The sequence below is a fragment of the Doryrhamphus excisus genome, linkage group LG19 (assembly GCF_037039965.1).
Source record: "Doryrhamphus excisus strain RoL-2023G ecotype Guam linkage group LG19, RoL_Dexc_Guam_v1.1, whole genome shotgun sequence".
NCBI lineage: Eukaryota > Metazoa > Chordata > Actinopteri > Syngnathiformes > Syngnathidae > Doryrhamphus > Doryrhamphus excisus.
This window is the reverse complement of record NC_136375.1, coordinates 15,550,297-15,567,892: the sequence shown is the minus strand read 5'-3', so window position 1 is coordinate 15,567,892 and position 17,596 is coordinate 15,550,297. Positions and strand designations below refer to the sequence as shown.

The 17,596-nt window shown below is 36.9% G+C and overlaps 1 protein-coding gene across 1 annotated transcript in view; it reads right to left on the bottom strand.

Annotated features, from left to right (window-relative positions):
• The window catches only part of piezo1 (piezo type mechanosensitive ion channel component 1 (Er blood group)), a 55,555-nt gene that overhangs the window by 18,080 nt on the left and 19,879 nt on the right, over positions 1-17,596 (bottom strand). The window contains exons 18-35 of the mRNA XM_078799256.1: positions 17,238-17,404; positions 15,819-15,995; positions 14,593-14,718; positions 14,209-14,409; positions 12,911-13,115; positions 12,389-12,493; positions 11,861-12,017; positions 9,451-9,694; positions 8,555-8,651; positions 8,271-8,436; positions 6,798-6,887; positions 6,060-6,142; positions 4,291-4,344; positions 4,104-4,204; positions 3,744-3,888; positions 2,012-2,071; positions 1,118-1,290; positions 934-1,031 (exon numbers count right to left, since the gene is read on the bottom strand). Coding sequence (XP_078655382.1) covers positions 934-1,031; positions 1,118-1,290; positions 2,012-2,071; positions 3,744-3,888; positions 4,104-4,204; positions 4,291-4,344; positions 6,060-6,142; positions 6,798-6,887; positions 8,271-8,436; positions 8,555-8,651; positions 9,451-9,694; positions 11,861-12,017; positions 12,389-12,493; positions 12,911-13,115; positions 14,209-14,409; positions 14,593-14,718; positions 15,819-15,995; positions 17,238-17,404 — 2,449 coding nt within the window. The remainder of the gene's footprint in view (positions 1-933; positions 1,032-1,117; positions 1,291-2,011; positions 2,072-3,743; positions 3,889-4,103; positions 4,205-4,290; positions 4,345-6,059; positions 6,143-6,797; positions 6,888-8,270; positions 8,437-8,554; positions 8,652-9,450; positions 9,695-11,860; positions 12,018-12,388; positions 12,494-12,910; positions 13,116-14,208; positions 14,410-14,592; positions 14,719-15,818; positions 15,996-17,237; positions 17,405-17,596) is intronic.

The following is a 17,596-nucleotide window of genomic DNA, read 5'->3' as shown; positions in this document are numbered from 1 at the left end:
ATTACTACAAATGTTATTATTGTTGTTATTATTATTATAATAATATTATTATTGTTATAATAATAATTAGTATTATATTATCAATAATTATTATTATTAATAATTATTATTATTGTTATTATTATTATTATTATCTAGGCAGCCACCTCATGTTGGCACAAGAATTCACACAATTGACCTCCAAAAATTTTTTAAAAAATCATAAAAATATAAAAATATATATATTTCAATTATATATATTAAAAATATATATAACTACAACTCTGCAACTACATCATATAATAATAATAATAATTATTATTATTATGTTATTATTTTATAAATTGTTATAATTATATATATTATTATATTAACATAATTATAATAATAGAATCTATTTTTATTTATTGAATAATAATTATTAATAATAACATTATTATATAATTATATAATAATTATTATTGTTATAAAATAATGCTAATAATTGTTATTTTTATTGTAAAATTATAATAATTATATAATATAATTATATATATAATAATGATATAATAATCATAATGACCTTTATAATAATTCTAAAGGTCAAGAATTGGCTCTTCAGAGGTTCTTATAGCGCTTCAAAGTGCAAAAAGAAGAAACGGAAGTGAGACAAAAAAAAAACAATTAGCAAAGTGCGCTGGCCACACCCCGTAAGGGCGGAGTAGGGCGGAGTAGGGCGGAGTAGTGAGCGTGGCACAAGGCAGGCGTGCTGCGCCTGTGCTTGGTCGCCGAAATGAGAGCCCGTTGTATTTCTACATATGCCATTCATTTTAAAGCGGACCAATTCTGCTCATCTTTCAGGTCTTTGGATCGATTTGTGGACTTTCTAGATCCTCCAGAATCTGCACCTATTCCAGCTACATTTCCTTGGATTTCCAAAACCATCCATAAATACATTTTAACTCTGACACTAACCTGTACGGCGTAGAGAAATCGGTCTCGGTTTGACTCAAATGAGAACTCCCACTTCCCTGAGAAAGATGGTCGCCCGAAGAGTCTGCTGTCATGTGAGGCTGCCAATAAAGTTTTTTTTCCAGGAATTAGATCAGAATTAAATCAACATGTTTGATATAACGAATTTGCAATAAATTGTCTTTACTTGCTGTATTTTCTTGATAAAGAAGTAGCGTTCATTGCACAGCACCGCAGACGTTTCCCGATACTGCTTAGTCAGCAGGTTGAGCCACTGGGTCAGTCCATCCATCATGGCTTGAACGATGGCCCATAAAAAACTTAGGATATCCAAGATCCTTTGAACAATCTCTCCGTGGCCTGTGGCAAAAAAATCCAAAAGAAACACAATGAGAGACAGAGTATTTCTTTCTTAGACATAACACATAACCACTTTACACGCCATACTTAAAGATAATACTATTGGGATAATATATTTATTGGGATAATATATATAATATTGGATAATATTGGGACTATATATTTTACACGTAACAGTCCACCTGGTATTATTGTATCTGTAAAATTGTCATGCAATCTGCTATTATTATTTATTATTTTATATTTATATATAAATATTTTAAAAATAAAATATTATAATAATTACAATAAAATTAAAATAATAATTATTATATTATTATTATGTAAAATATGCAAATATAACAATAATATTATATATAATTAATATAATAATTAGCATTAATATAATAATTATAATAATCATAATAGTTCTAATAATAATTATAATAATCTAATAATAATCTTGTGTCCCTTTTTTCAGGAGCACTTTGTAAACAACAGACCATGTCAAAAAAGGAAATTGATAAAACCATCAAAAGGTTGGCTCAGGCCATGATGCCAGGTTGTATGTTGACTTTAAATGAAATACTTTGGAAAGATTGGGCGGGCCGTATTCAGACACTTGGCGGGCCGGATGTGGCCCCCGGGCCGTAGTTTGCCCACCCCCTGGGTTAGCATAAGCCTACCACTACTACACTATTTATTATTGCGGTGTGTGGAGGACAATGAAATATGAACCTACCAGACTCCTCTGGCTCCTCTAGCTCCTGAAACTGAAGATCTTCAAACACATAGTTGTCATCTGAGTAAAAAAAAACATAAATAAATAAATATATGTATATATTATTGATCCATGTATTGATTACTCTGGTATACAACATTAGGACACACTTCAATTCCCTTTCCTATTGGATCAATCCCAGTTTTTTATGGAAGCTTTCCTTCATACAGCTGGTACATTGCCTTTGTCAGCAGGGTAAGCCATTTTGGAAATGATATACAGCCCCAAATGGGGGCCCTCGGGCCATATGTGGACCCAAAGATGGCCCTTTACGGACCTGTGATCAATTAAAGTGAGTGGAATTTTTTTTTTTTTTTTAAAGGGTTGTCAAATGATTAAAAATGATCATCAAATTAATCACAATTGTCAAATTAATTAATCATGATTAATCACCATGTGCAACTATGCCCTTTTAAAATATATATTTAATGAACAAAACATTAAATTTATATATTAATGATGATATATTATAATATTAATTAATTATAATATATTAATTATAATAAAATTATATTGTAAATTAATATATAATTAATTACTTATAATACATTATAATACAATTATATATTAATATATAAATAATTATTTATAATATATTATTTATTTTTAATATTTATATATAATATATATCTATAAATTAATAACAAAAATAACAAAAACTATATTAGGAAAGCAGGAAGTGAAAGGGCTGTCAAATGATTAAAAATGGTCATCAAATTAATCACAATTGTCAAATTAATTAATCATGATTAATCACCATGTGCAACTATGCCCTTTTAAAATATATATTTAATGAACAAAACATTAAATTTATATATTAATGATGATATATTATAATATTAATTAATTATAATATATTAATTATAATAAAATTATATTGTAAATTAATATATAATTAATTACTTATAATATATTATAATACAATTATATATTAATATATAAATAATTATTTATAATATATTATTTATTTTTAATATTTATATATAATATATATCTATAAATTAATAACAAAAATAACAAAAACTATATTAGGAAAGCAGGAAGTGAAAGGGCTGTCAAATGATTAAAAATGGTCATCAAATTAATCACAATTGTCAAATTAATTAATCATGATTAATCACCATGTGCAACTATGCCCTTTTAAAATATATATTTAATGAACAAAACATTAAATTTATATATTAATGATGATATATTATAATATTAATTAATTATAATACAATTATATTGTAAATTAATATATAATTAATTACTTATAATATATTATAATACAATTATATTATATATTAATATATAAATAATTATTTATAATATATTATTTATTTTTAATATTTATATATGATATATCTATAAATTAATAACAAAATAATATATATATATATTTATATATTTAAAAAATGTATATTAGGAAAGCAGGAAGTGAACAAATGTAACAGTTAGTGATTGTAAAAGTACCAGATGGAAGGGAAGGATTTAATAAGCTTTGCTTCTTCCTACTCCTTTTGGACATGTGGAACTGGGAACTGATTATGGGATGCATTCAATTGGAATCTGATGCATGTTCAAATGAAATTAAACCATGACCATGACCATTTGTATGGAGCTCCAAATGAAGGAAAAGTTGAAATCCTGCTAAAATGTCACGAATGATGGATGGATGGATGGATGGATGGATGGATGGATGGATGTGTACCTTTTACAGAGCAAGCCTCCTCTTGTGACGCGTGTTGCGTGGCAATCTCATCCTCGACCATTTCAAGTCTCCTCTGTTGTCTTTGGCTTCTCTGACGTTCTCTCAGAGCTCTTTTCAAATTGGTCACCCACGCCTGATAAGCCAACTGGAAGAGGTACGCGTGTGTCAATCACGTGGCAACATACAGGATCAATGCAAATTATAGCAAAAGTGGAATTCGGCCCACTATACACAATCCTTAAGTGACACATGAACACATTTGTTTCTCATTATCGTCATGGAGACGGAACCTTGCAGACAAAACCGTGCAGTTCTTTAACGTTTACCCTGGGGTAACTTCTGAGAAGAAGTTCCTCTGACCTGGTAGGCAGTCTGTTTCGGAGGTTTCTGCTCCTCAGACGGTAGTTCATGTTCACCTTCGCTATCCGATTCAAAAAGGTAGTACTCTCCTGAGTGTAGTACTAAGGGGTCAAGAACAGACATTGCAGTATTCTTTACTATCTTAAAAGTACAAATAAAATAAAAACCTTCAGTGAGTTTGTTGTACCTGTTGCGTGGTCCAACCGTGACTGAGAACAACTTCTTTTTTCTGTCTTGGTTTCTAGGAGGACACACACACACACACACACACACACACACACACACACAATTACTGTCAGATGTTTACAAATACACTCGTCATGGCTCTTTAATGTACTCGTTCTGGAGCCGCAGGCAAGATATACTAATTGGAATAAGGTATTATTTGGTTTTAATCAGTGGCGTCATTAGGACTATTTTAGGGCGGGGCTTCAACATTTTGTGTCTTCAAAATTTTCAAGTATTCTAAAATTCATCGTGTTTCCAAAGACAAACCGAGCATCAAAATTGCTGAATGCTTGAGGATGGAGGGTGAAGGGCAATTTAGGCATTTGGCCTATTTTAGGGGGGTTTAAGCCCCCTAAAATAAGATTTCTTATTATTCTTCTTATTATTATTCTTATTATTGATTCTTCTTCTGATTATTAGTAGTAATAATCAGAAGAAGAATAATGATGATTGCCTATTACTACAACTAGTAGTAGTAGGCTAGTATTAGCCTGCTTTTGCCCTATTATATGAAATTTGTCAGAGATTTTTTTTTAATAATTTTTTTTAAATCAATAAAAAATATTTAATTATTTAGTTTTTTTTTTTTTTTTTTACAAAAAAAAATCTGACAAATTTCATATAATAGCGCAAAAAGCAGGCTAACACTAGCCTACTAGTAGTAGTGATAATCAGAAGAAGAATAATGATGATCGTATTAGCCTGCTTTTGCCCTATTATATGAAATTTGTCAGAGATTTTTTTTAATAATTTTTTTTAAATCAATAAAAAATATTTAATTATTTAGTTATTATTTATTTATTTTTTTACAAAAAAAAATCTGACAAATTTCATATAATAGCGCAAAAAGCAGGCTAACACTAGCCTACTAGTAGTAGTGATAATCAGAAGAATAATGATGATCGTATTAGCCTGCTTTTGCCCTATTATATGAAATTTGTCAGAGATTGACACAGATTTTGTAAAAAAAAAAAAAAGAAAAAATTTTTTTTTAACCCCCCTAAATAATTAGATATTTTTGATTGATTTAAAAAAAAATTTTTGATTTTTTTAAAATCAATAAAAACAAAAAAAATCTCTGACAAATTTCATATAATAGGGCAAAAGCAGGCTAATACTAGCCTACTACTACTAGTTGTAGTAATAGGCGATCATCATTAATAATGATGATAGTACAATAATGATGATAGTAATAATAATAATAGGCTAATGAATAATATAATAATGATTATAATATCATTGATCACTGTCCACTGGACAGAATGGTTGCAGAGCTTGTGTAGCGGTTTTGCAGTGTAGATTGTGTGTACTTGTGTACATTAAAAAAAGACTGCCATTGAAGGAGACGCCTGGCAACATGGTATTAATGGCATTAATCCAACCATCATATTTGAAAGCTTTTTTTAAACAGTGGAGGTGAAAATGTAAATGTTCTGTACATGGCAAGGCAAATTTAGAATAGATACAGATTGCAGGGGAAATGTCCCGCCCCCCAACCGCACAAACCTCAAGTTTGAATTCAGCCAAACGATAATTAAAAAGCTCTAAGACTCTCGTCATGTTTGGGCAAACCACAAAAGAAACTGCAAGCAGGACTGCTGTTGCAGTGCAAACATCCTGCCTGCAGGAACAGGTTGAAAAAAATAGCATTGAGATGGCAGGAAATGCCTAAACTAGCGTAGATCCACCTACAGGTTTGTGTCCACATGTACGCTCTTGGTTCCTTACCACTACTTTCACTTTGGGTGTCTTCTTCAGGAATTTTGTGTCCATCTCTGTACTTCTGCTGTTTGGAGCGAATTCTCTGCATTCTGGCAAGTAAGACAAGAAGAATGAACGGTTGTTTAACTGTTAATGTTATATATGTTATATATGTTATATATGTTACATATGTTAATGTTAAGACCTACTATTGCCACTAGAAATGAACCAGGGAATTGAGCTTGCAACATTACAAAAATTAAAGATGCACAATATATTTTTCAAACTTCCTGCTTCTCAAGACCAATATATGGTAGCCATCATTTTGTTGCATCTTCCGTGGCCCGGCAAGGTGTGCTGTATTCCTGCACATGCGCCGAGCAGCTGCTGTGCTGCAAGGGAGGAGGTCAGGGAAACCGGCCCAGCAAGGTGCACTGTACTCGGGTACGCGCGCCGAGCAGTTACAAGTTACCACAGGCCGTCACAGGCAGGTGAAAATAAGGTGTTTGATTTGCTCACCTGCGCGGTACGGGCGATCTCACCTCATTGATGCATTTTGTTTCTTACGTTATCGGATTTACTGGTATAACAAACACAAAATACAGTAATTCCCTTACACGGATACAATCATTATAGTGATCCCTGCTATTAATAATAGAAGCAACTAAAAAGTAAAATAGTACAGTTCTAGTAAACCATAAAGCCCAAGACCACTACTGGAGGTTTATTTGTATGCTAAATGCCAACATATACCAACATACTTACGATCTCTTGAGCTGTGATAAGGACTTCTTCTCAGCCTGTTGGTGTAATTTGATGTTTTTCATTATCGTGGCTTTGAAGAGCTCACACCCCCTGAAAAAGATCGTTGTGTCATGGTTACACGAGTGGACGAAAAAAAAAAAAAGACAAAGCATTTTCAATATCAAATACATGTTATGCTAAATGACGTAACATTCATATAATATGACAGTATTGGTGAGTTCAGCAAATATTCAGTTTAGCCATACAGTAACAGGGATGGACAGCAGTCAGTGGCAGTGGCGTCATTAGGCCTATTTTAAGGGGGCTTAAGACCCCCTAAAATGTTCTTAAGCCCCTGTAAATAATTTGATAATTTGTATTGATTTTTTTTAATTTTGTATTGATTTTTTTTTTAAATCTCTGACAAAATGTTCTTAAGCCCCCCTAACTAATTTGATTTTATATTTTTATTGATTTTTTTAAATTTTGGATTGTTTTTTTTTTAAGCTCTGACAAAATGTTCTTAAGCCCCCCCCTAAATAATTTGATTTGATATTTTTTAGTGATTTTTTTAAATTTTGTATTGATTTTTTTTTTCTCCGACAAAATGTTTTTAAGACCCCCCTAAATAATTTGATTTGATATTTTCTATTGATTTTTAAAAATTTTGGATTGATTTTTTTAAAATCTCTGACAAAATGTTCTTAAGCCCCCCCTAAATAATTACATTTTTTTTATTTTTTAAATTTTGGATTGATTTTTTTTAATCTCTGACAAAATGTTCTTAAGCCCCCCTAAATATTTTGAATTGATATTTTTTATTGATTTTAAAGTTTGTATTGATTTTTTTCATCTCTGACAAAATGTTTTTAAGCCCCCCCTAAATAATTTGATTTGATATTTTTTTAGTGATTTTTTAAAATTTTGTATTGATTTTTTTTAAATCTCTGACAAAATGTTTTTAAGCCCCCCTAAATAATTAGATTTGATATTTTTATTGATTTTTAAAAAAATTTGATTTTTTTTTTATCTCTGACAAAATGTTCTTAGGCCCCCTAAATAATTAATTTTTTTTTTTGATTTTTAAAAATTTTGGATTTGTTTTTTTTAATCTCTGACAAAATGTTCTTAAGCCCCCCCTAAATAATTTGATTTGACATTTTTTATTGATTTTTAAAAATTTTGTATTGATTTTTTTAAAATCTCTGACAAAATGTTCTTAAGCCCCCCTAAATGATTTGACATTTTCTATTGATTTTTCAAAATTTTGGATTTAATGCTGGCCTAAAACTATTGAGTATCTCTACTAAATTTGTCCAAAAGTGGGAAACTTACATCCCGCTTCTTCTTCCTTATTTGGTTTTGGGATTTTGGGGATTTTTTGGAATGTCTACTACATTCATTCATATCCTGTGCGTCTCCACGGGGCTAAGCCCCCCCTGTCCTCGGAACCCAGTGCCGCCCCTGGCGAAGGGGACGGTCCAGTGGTCTTACCTTGACGCCTGTTGAGCAAACGCCTGCAATTCGTCGACGACGTGAATGAAATAGAAACTGAGGAAGACCCTTCTCTGCAGCAACAGGAAGAGAAAACAAATACTGTCCCAGATGATCCCAGCTTCCTGGACCGGCAGGCTGCAGTTCTTATCACTAATTGTGTTTGCTGTGGAGAAATACAACAAAAACAACATTGGATACTATTATATCTGTCGTGTGTAGCGCTTTGCCACAATGCATGTCCATTTCCTGTTCCTGTTTTGTACAATAACAATGTCACTTACGATCGTAGTATCCTTTGACTGTGCAAACTAAGCTGAAGAGTTGGATCATCCAACAAAAGCTCTTCTGCATCTCCAAAACGAACACACACGCCAGAATCTGAAACATAAGAGACACAAGTCATCTTCACGCGCTTTCATCAACGCTGCTTAAATATGGTATATATTTCTTCGAATTATGTTCTATATTGTTACATTTTTAAAAGTGAACCGTAAATTACTGCAGTCTCGCAGTCCAGCCTGATTACCGGAAGGGAATGTTGGGCTAGTACAGGGGTGGGCAAACTTTTTGACTCGTGGGCCGCATTGATATGACAAAATTTACGGGGGGGGGGGGGGCAGACTATATATTTTAATTTTACACGTAACAGTCCACCTGGTATTATTGTATCTGTTACATTGTCATGCAATCTGCTATTATTATTTATTATTTTATATTTATATTTAAATATTTTTAAAATAATAAAATATTATAATAATTACAATAAAATTGAAATAATAATTATTATATTATTATTATGTAAAATATGCAAATATATCAATAATATTATATATAATTAATGCAATAATTAGCATTAATATAATAATTATAATAATCATAATAGTTCTAATAATAATTCATCAAATATGTATTTTCTCACAAGCAATTTGTACCATCTGTCAAACGTTTGCAGCATTTCTTGGAATGCTGGCTTTCAAGTGTCTCAAAGAGCAGCATTTCTTTTGCTATGACCTCCTGTGAACGCACACCATTTTTGTTTTCGAGTGGATATTTTTGAGGTGGGCTTTTTATGTTGCGACTGCTTTCCAACAAATTGGGTATACTGGTGTTGATGGGCTCGCCTTGCTTATTACTTTACGAGCTCTTGTTAGCTTCCCTATTCATTGACTTTACTTACTGATAGAATATTTTTGGATATGATGACGGCCACATTGTAGATGATGAGACAGTCCCACATGGCAAGGCGTGTCTTGGATGTTTTGACAAATAACTGGGTGCCAAAAAGCAAAAAAAAGAAACAGGAGAGAAGATATCCCAATCCAAACACCGAGACACGCATGGCCCCAGTGATGAAGACCACGGACAGGACAAACCAGAACAGGTGGCCAAACACGAACACCTTGGCCATGTCCAGGTAACTCCTGAAAAAGGAGATGGACAAATGTCATTTCTTAAACTTCCATATGTGAAGACAAACAACAACTACGATGATCCGGAGCGACTTATAGTCCAGAAAATACGGTAAATAAACCCGCAAAAAATGCGACTTATACTCCAGTGCGACTTATGTATGTTTTTTCTACCTAATTATGCATTTTTGGCCTTGTGCGACTTATACTCCAGTGTGACTTATAGTCCAGAAAATACAGTAAATAAACCCGCAAAAAATGCGACTTATACTTCAGTGCGACTTATGTATGTTTTTTTTTCTACCTAATTATGCATTTTTGGCCTTGTGCGACTTTTCTCCGGAGTGACTTATAGTCCAGAAAATACGGTAAATAAACCCACAAAAAATGCGACTTATACTCCAGTGCGACTTATGTATGTTTTTTTTCTACCTAATTATGCATTTTTTGCCTTGTGCAACTTTTCTCCGGAGCAACTTATAGTCCAGAAAATACGGTAAATAAACCCACAAAAAATGCGACTTATACTCCAGTGCGACTTATGTATGTTTTTTTTCTACCTAATTATGCATTTTTGGCCTTGTGCGACTTATACTCCGGAGCGACTTATAGTCCAGAAAATACAGTAAATAAACCCGCAAAAAATGCGACTTATACTCCAGTGCGACTTATGTATGTTTTTTTTCTACCTAATTATGCATTTTTGGCCTTGTGCGACTTATACTCCAGTGTGACTTATAGTCCAGAAAATACAGTAAATAAACCCGCAAAAAATGCGACTTATACTCCAGTGCGACTTATGTATGTTTTTTTTTCTACCTAATTATGCATTTTTGGCCTTGTGCGACTTTTCTCCGGAGTGACTTATAGTCCAGAAAATACGGTAAATAAACCCACAAAAAATGCGACTTATACTCCAGTGCGACTTATGTATGTTTTTTTTCTACCTAATGATGCATTTTTGGCCTTGTGCGACTTTTCTCCAGAGCAACTTATAATCCAGAAAATACGGTAAATAAACCCACAAAAAATGCGACTTATACTCCAGTGCGACTTATGTATGTTTTTTTTCTACCTAATTATGCATTTTTTGCCTTGTGCAACTTTTCTCCGGAGCAACTTATAGTCCAGAAAATAAGGTAAATAAACCCGCAAAAAATGCGACTTATACTCCAGTGCAACTTATGTATGTTTTTTTTCTACCTAATTATGCATTTTTGGCCTTGTGCAACTTTTCTCCGGAGCAACTTATAGTCCAGAAAATACGGTAAATAAACCCGCAAAAAATGCGACTTATACTCCAGTGCAACTTATGTATGTTTTTTTTCTACCTAATTATGCATTTTTTGCCTTGTGCGACTTATACTCCGGAGCGACTTATAGTGCAGAAAATACGGTAAATAAACCCGCAAAAAATGCGACTTATACTCCAGTGCGACTTATGTATGTTTTTTTCTACCTAATTATGTATTTATTTGCCTTGTGCAACTTATACGCTGGAGCGACTTATGTATGTTTTTTCTACCTAATTATGCATTTTGGCCTTGTGCGACTTATACTCCAATGCGACTTATGTATGTTTTTTTCTACCTAATTATGCATTTTTGGCCTTGTGCAACTTTTCTCCGGAGCAACTTATAATCCAGAAAATACGGTAAATAAACCCGCAAAAAATGCGACTTATACTCCAGTGCAACTTATGTATGTTTTTTTTCTACCTAATTATGCATTTTTGGCCTTGTGCGACTTATACTCCGGAGCGACTTATAGTGCAGAAAATACAGTAAATAAACCGGCAAAAATGCGACTTATACTCCAGTGCGACTTTTGTATGTTTTTTTTCTACCTAATGATGCATTTTTGGCCTTATCTTTGGCGACTTATAGTCCAGAAAATACGGTAGTGATGTTGGTGCTGTGGTTTATTTTTCTGCCGGTCCGCAGATGCTGTCTTTCCTTTGAGTCCACCTGGCTCAAACACACCAAATATGCAGGAGTTGGATCTCTTTATCACATTCTCGGCTGTAAAATATGTCTCACCATCCGAGCTTATTGTTTTAGAAGTACTTTGTAACGCTGTAAAATATTCACCATAAAAGGTATCAATCTTCAGAGCCCAAAATTGAATCAATGAAAAGGATAAAAAAAGAGAATGTCTAGAATGCGTATGATTCCGTACCTGCAGTTGATGAAGTTGGGTGCGGGGTTGAACAGTCGTCCTTCCATGGGATCGGGGCTGTCCGTATTGTCTCCTGCCAGAACCATCCACTCCTCCTGGTGCTCACACTCGAACACTTTCCACTGCTGGGATGCGCATATCAGCAGCACAAAGTCCACTATGGAAGTCATAACAACATACTGGGTGTCACTTATACAAAATACTCATTTGGTCCAGTTCAAAAAAAACACTGCCAACCAGCTAGCATATGTTAGCAGCATTGCTTTAAAACAGGGGTCCCCAAACTATGGCCCGTGGGCCTATCTGTAAACATGCGTCTTCTCTCATCTTCGCTTCTTTCCTGTATTTGATCAGAGACTTTTTCTGCATGGAAATGTTAAAAACACTAACAAAGTCATCCATAACATTTATAATACAGCTATTAATATTTATTGAATGTATATTGTAAAGAGGCATGGTCCAGGACTTCCTTTGTATCTATAATTCGCTTTGGTTTGTTCTGATCCAAAAAGAAATGAGTCAACCCACCTATCAGGTTTTTGGAGTTGGGCACCGTGTAGAAGTCCGGCAGGTAAAGCCATTTAATGAGCGCGGAGTTCATCAAAACCGGGGTGTTCCACCGCCATGGGTAATCTATACGGGATAGAAAAGCCTTTAAAAAGGTAACCAAAGGAATATTAGAGTGATATTAAACAAACGATATGTTTAAGGCGATGCAAGGATGGCAGCTTAGCCAAGTCACTAAATGTCACTTCTTGTTTTTTTTCCTCCAAAAAATATCATTTTACGGATCAAATGTACAACACACTTTGTCTTTCTGCTTCAATTAGTTTTTTCATGGAGGTGAGAGTGGTGAGCATTTCACTTTTATATCGGGCTGTCCTTGAACACAACATGAGCGTGTGCTGAGATGAAAAAAAGCACCATAATATGTATGAATACGCCTCCATTTTAATGAGAATTGCCCTCAATGAGCTGCACCGGACCATGCACGCATAAATGGTACTGAATGGTATCGAACTTGTGTATAAACGCCACATAAAGGCTCACCTTTGCAGAGGGCAGGTGGTATACCCACACACAGCAGATACTGATAGATCATGAAGACGGCCAGAAAGAGACAATATTTGGGCCATATCCTTGCAATTTTTGCTCGACGTCGTCTCACTAAGATGGCGACCAACCAACAGCCGTGGATGATGACCAGGAAGTTCATCCGTTGGCCAATCACATTCACAGTCATCAGGAAGCAGATCTGAAAACACAAAAAACGGGGATGTGGAGACGCTGAGCTATCTGAAAAAAAAGTCTTTATCTCCAAGGCCTCGAACATGTAATGTCCCTCTGATGTACTCCTTCCTGATCCTATCCATCCCGGTCACTCCCAATGAGAACCTCAGCATCCTCATCTCTGCTCCCTCCAGTTCGGCTTCCTGTCTCTAGACCAGGGGTCTCAAACACGCGGCCCGCGGGCCAAATGTGGCACGCAGGACACTAGCTTGAGGCCCCCCGCCTTGATATGAAAGTTTAACGTTAGTGCGGCCCCGCGCAAGTTTGATACGGATGCTGTATGGTATCATGTACCCAGAAAAAAATATTACGTTTGATTCATGTTCATGTTAAAGGTTAAATAACTGTTAATAGTTATCCTCCCTATCCGTGTGGAAGTGGTAAGTTTTTGGCTATTTAAGTTGAAAGGAAATAACTTGGAGGCTACCGTTTAGGTGGCTAGGTCTCTAGTTTGCGAGTTAGCATGTGTCTCAAGACCCTGCAGTTGCGCAATATGTTGTAAATAAAAAGAGTATAAATGTGACTATAGTCGTGTTTTGTCATGTCTACAGGGCTCTAATAATGCTTTGTTCATTTTAATCTGAAAAAAATCATTTGTCTACCCACCAACTATATGTGGTTTCTTAAGTTTTTATTATTATTATTATTATATTTATTTATTACTGATTGATTTTCTTTATTCTTGTTTTGTTTATTTATTTTTCATCTTATTTTGTGTAGAAAAATAAAAAGATATTTGAGAACAGTGAAAATTGGAACCAAAGCGAAGTTTTTTTTAATTTTTTGTTTTTTTTTTTGGAAAACCTGATGCGGCCCAGTCTCACCCAGACCCGAGCTCCAGTGGCCCCCAAGTAAATTGAGTTTGAGACCCCTGCTCTAGACCAAACAACATGGCTGCTCTCACCACACTTTTGTATAGCTTTCCTTTCATTTCAGCTGAAACTCTTCTAACTGTATCTCTTCTGCCTGTAACCTCACTCTTCCACTTGGGTCCTTCTCTTTCACACAATATACTAAAAAACAACAACTAACCAACCAAACAATAAAAAACTTGTTACCTCTAATCCAAACTTGTAGAAAGTGTAGTTGAGCAGGTACTTGAAGCAGGGTATGAGGCCTTTGTCCAAAGTGTCCCTGGTGGCTTCCGTGAACAGGACAGGTATGTTCGGGGGAGACTGCTGGAGCTGGCGGTAGTGGTGAGCCTGATGACGATACACCGTGGCCTCGAACACCAACAGCAGCAGCACCACCAAGTGGCTCTGCGAACACAGTCCTTCCAGTCAGCATCGTATGACATTTCCAACATGAGGAACCGACTCGGGCTTCCAATGATGAGCATGGCACGGATGATACCTTTAAAGTCCACTACCGCATTAACATATCAGAACCATATAAAAACCCTATCCAACATGACAGGAAGGAGGACGTGAGAGAGTGTATACCTTGCTGTAGTCCAGTACAGTAGCTTCCTTCCTGATCCCAAACCATCGGGCTGGATCCACCGGTGCCCGATACAGGGAAGAATTCCTTATTTCCCCTTGTGACAGGTTGGTTTCATTTTGTAGAGGCTAGGAAAGGAGAAGGAAATTCATTCATGAGATTTTATAAGAGGCTGCACGATGATCTAGTGGTTAGCGCGCAGACCTCACAGCTAGGAGACCCGAGTTCAATCCCACCCTCGGCCATCTCTGTGTGGAGTTTGCATGTTCTTTTCTCCGGGTACTCCGGTTTCCTCCCACATTCCAAAAAAACATGCTAGGTTAATTAGCCACTCCAAATTGTCCATAGGTATGAATGTGAGTGTGAATGGTTGTTTGTCTATATGTGCCCTGTGATTGGCTGGCCACCAGTCCAGGGTGTACCCCGCCTCTCGCCCCAAGAGAGCTGGGATAGGCTCCAGCACCTTCGGCGCAACTGTCGTGAGGATAAGTGGTAGAAAATGAATGAATGAATGTATTTGTATAGGGCTGCACGGTGGACGAGTGGTTAGCGCGCAGGCCTCACAGCTAGGAGACCCGAGTTCAATTCCATATCTACGTGGAGTTTCCATGTTCTCCCCGTGCATGCGTGGGTTTTCTCCGGGTACTCCGGTTTCCTCCCACATTCCAAAAACATGCTAGGTTAATTAGAGACTCCAAATTGTCCATAGGTATGAATGTGAGTGTGAATGGTTGTTTGTCTATATGTGCCCTGTGATTGGCTGGCCACTAGTCACGGGGAACCGTGATATTCAATTTCCACTAAGTAGTGTTAAATATTAATACATGGAATGTGTTCATAATTAGATAATTACCTGTTTATGACTTTCTACGTATGTTTATATGTACATTATTAGAGCCCTATGTGCATGAGATAACACCCCTATAGTCAACTTTACATTCCTATTATGATTATGATTATTATGATTATCATCCTCGGCCATCTCTGTGTGGAGTTTGCATGTTCTCCCCGTGCATGCGTGGGTTTTCTCCGGGTACTCCGGTTTCCTCCCACATTCCAAAAACATGCTAGGTTAATTAGCCACTCCAAATTGTCCATAGGTATGAATGTGAGTGTGAATGGTTGTTTGTCTCTATGTATACATGAATATACAGAAAAATGTCAAACTAATACTTGATTATTGTTGTTAAAGGCAAATATATTGTGTGAGTATCGGCGAGTGTCTTACGAGGCTGCAGTTGCTGGAGTACTCGGGGGGGCTGACGACACTCAGCTGGTACAGCATCTTACACATGATGATGACACACACCCACACTGTTGACAGACTGGAGGCCATCGGTCTGAAGCCGCTGAACGGCATTGCCAAAGACCACAGCACCACCAGGACCAGGTTTAGCACGGACGGCTACGGTAAACACAGAAAAGTTAGCTTGGTTATGATGCGCTTGGAATAAAGCCATTCCGAACAACGCGGCGTCCGAGTCTTCAGTTTGCTCTGCTTTGCTCGAGGAAGTCTTAATACAAGTCTTAATTGGCTAGCCGTGCTAGCTGTTAGCATTGTTATTTCCGTTTTGTTGTGATATGGCTAGCCGTTAGCACACTGTCCTCCAGAATGATTGGGACGGTGAGGTCAATACAAAATAATAATAATAATAATAATAATAATAATAATTTAATAATACTTCTAGTCCGGATGAGGTGTTCCAGGCATGCCCAGCCAGCAGAAGGCCCTACGGCCTACAGGCTCGCCTCCCTGAGGTATGAGGCGTTCCAGGCATGCCCAGCGAGGAGAAAGCCCTACGGCCTACAGGCTCGCCTCCCTGAGGTGTGAGGCGTTCCAGGCATGCCCAGCCAGGAGAAAGCCCTACAGCCTACAGGCTCGCCTCCCTGAGGTATGAGGCGTTCCAGGCATGCCCAGCGAGGAGAAAGCCCTACGGTCTACAGGCTCGCCTCCCTGAGGTGTGAGGTGTTCCAGGCATGCCCAGCCAGGAGAAAACCCTACGGCCTACAGACTCGCCTCCCTGAGGTATGAGGCGTTCCAGGCATGCCCAGCCAGGAGAAAGCCCTACGGTCTACAGGCTCGCCTCCCTGAGGTGTGAGGCGTTCCAGGCATGCCCAGCCAGGAGAAAGCCCTACAGCCTACAGGCTCGCCTCCCTGAGGTGTGAGGCGTTCCAGGCATGCCCAGCCAGGAGAAAGCCCTACGGCCTACAGGCTCGCCTCCCTGAGGTGTGAGGCGTTCCAGGCATGCCCAGCGAGGAGAAAGCCCTACGGTCTACAGGCTCGCCTCCCTGAGGTGTGAGGTGTTCCAGGCATGCCCAGCCAGCAGAAGGCCCTACGGTCTACAGACTCGCCTCCCTGAGGTGTGAGGCGTTCCAGGCATGCCCAGCCAGGAGAAAGCCTTACGGCCTACAGGCTCGCCTCCCTGAGGTGTGAGGTGTTCCAGGCATGCCCAGCCAGGAGAAAGCCCTACGGCCTACAGGCTCGCCTCCCTGAGGTATGAGGCGTTCCAGGCATGCCCAGCCAGGAGAAGGCCCTACGGGCCATTTAAAGCCTCTTATTGGATTTTCGTGAGCTTTTTTTAAAATCACGTTAAAAGGCTGTTTGATGCAGCTGTGAAGGAAAACAATATGGAATTTTTATATTTACCTCTTCAAGCGCAACCCACACAGAGTAGAAGGCCACCATCTTAAGGATGTGGATTTCCAGAAGCCTCCAGAGAAAGACTTGACCTCTTGTAAGAATGTCTGAGAACTTTCTGAAGAGAACCAGTAACCTGTCCATCACCAGACCCCACTTGCTAGGCATCAACTTCTCTAAGAGTAAAGAAAAACAACAAGAATCGGAATCAGTGGAAGAAAGAAGATTAGGACAAAAATCACATGTGGAAAATATGAATATCTTATCATAATGCAATGCCAGTATTGATGGGCTTTTATCTATCTATATTTTATCATCCATTGTATATCGTCTAGGCAGAAATAGAAACCAGCATCTCTAACAAATAC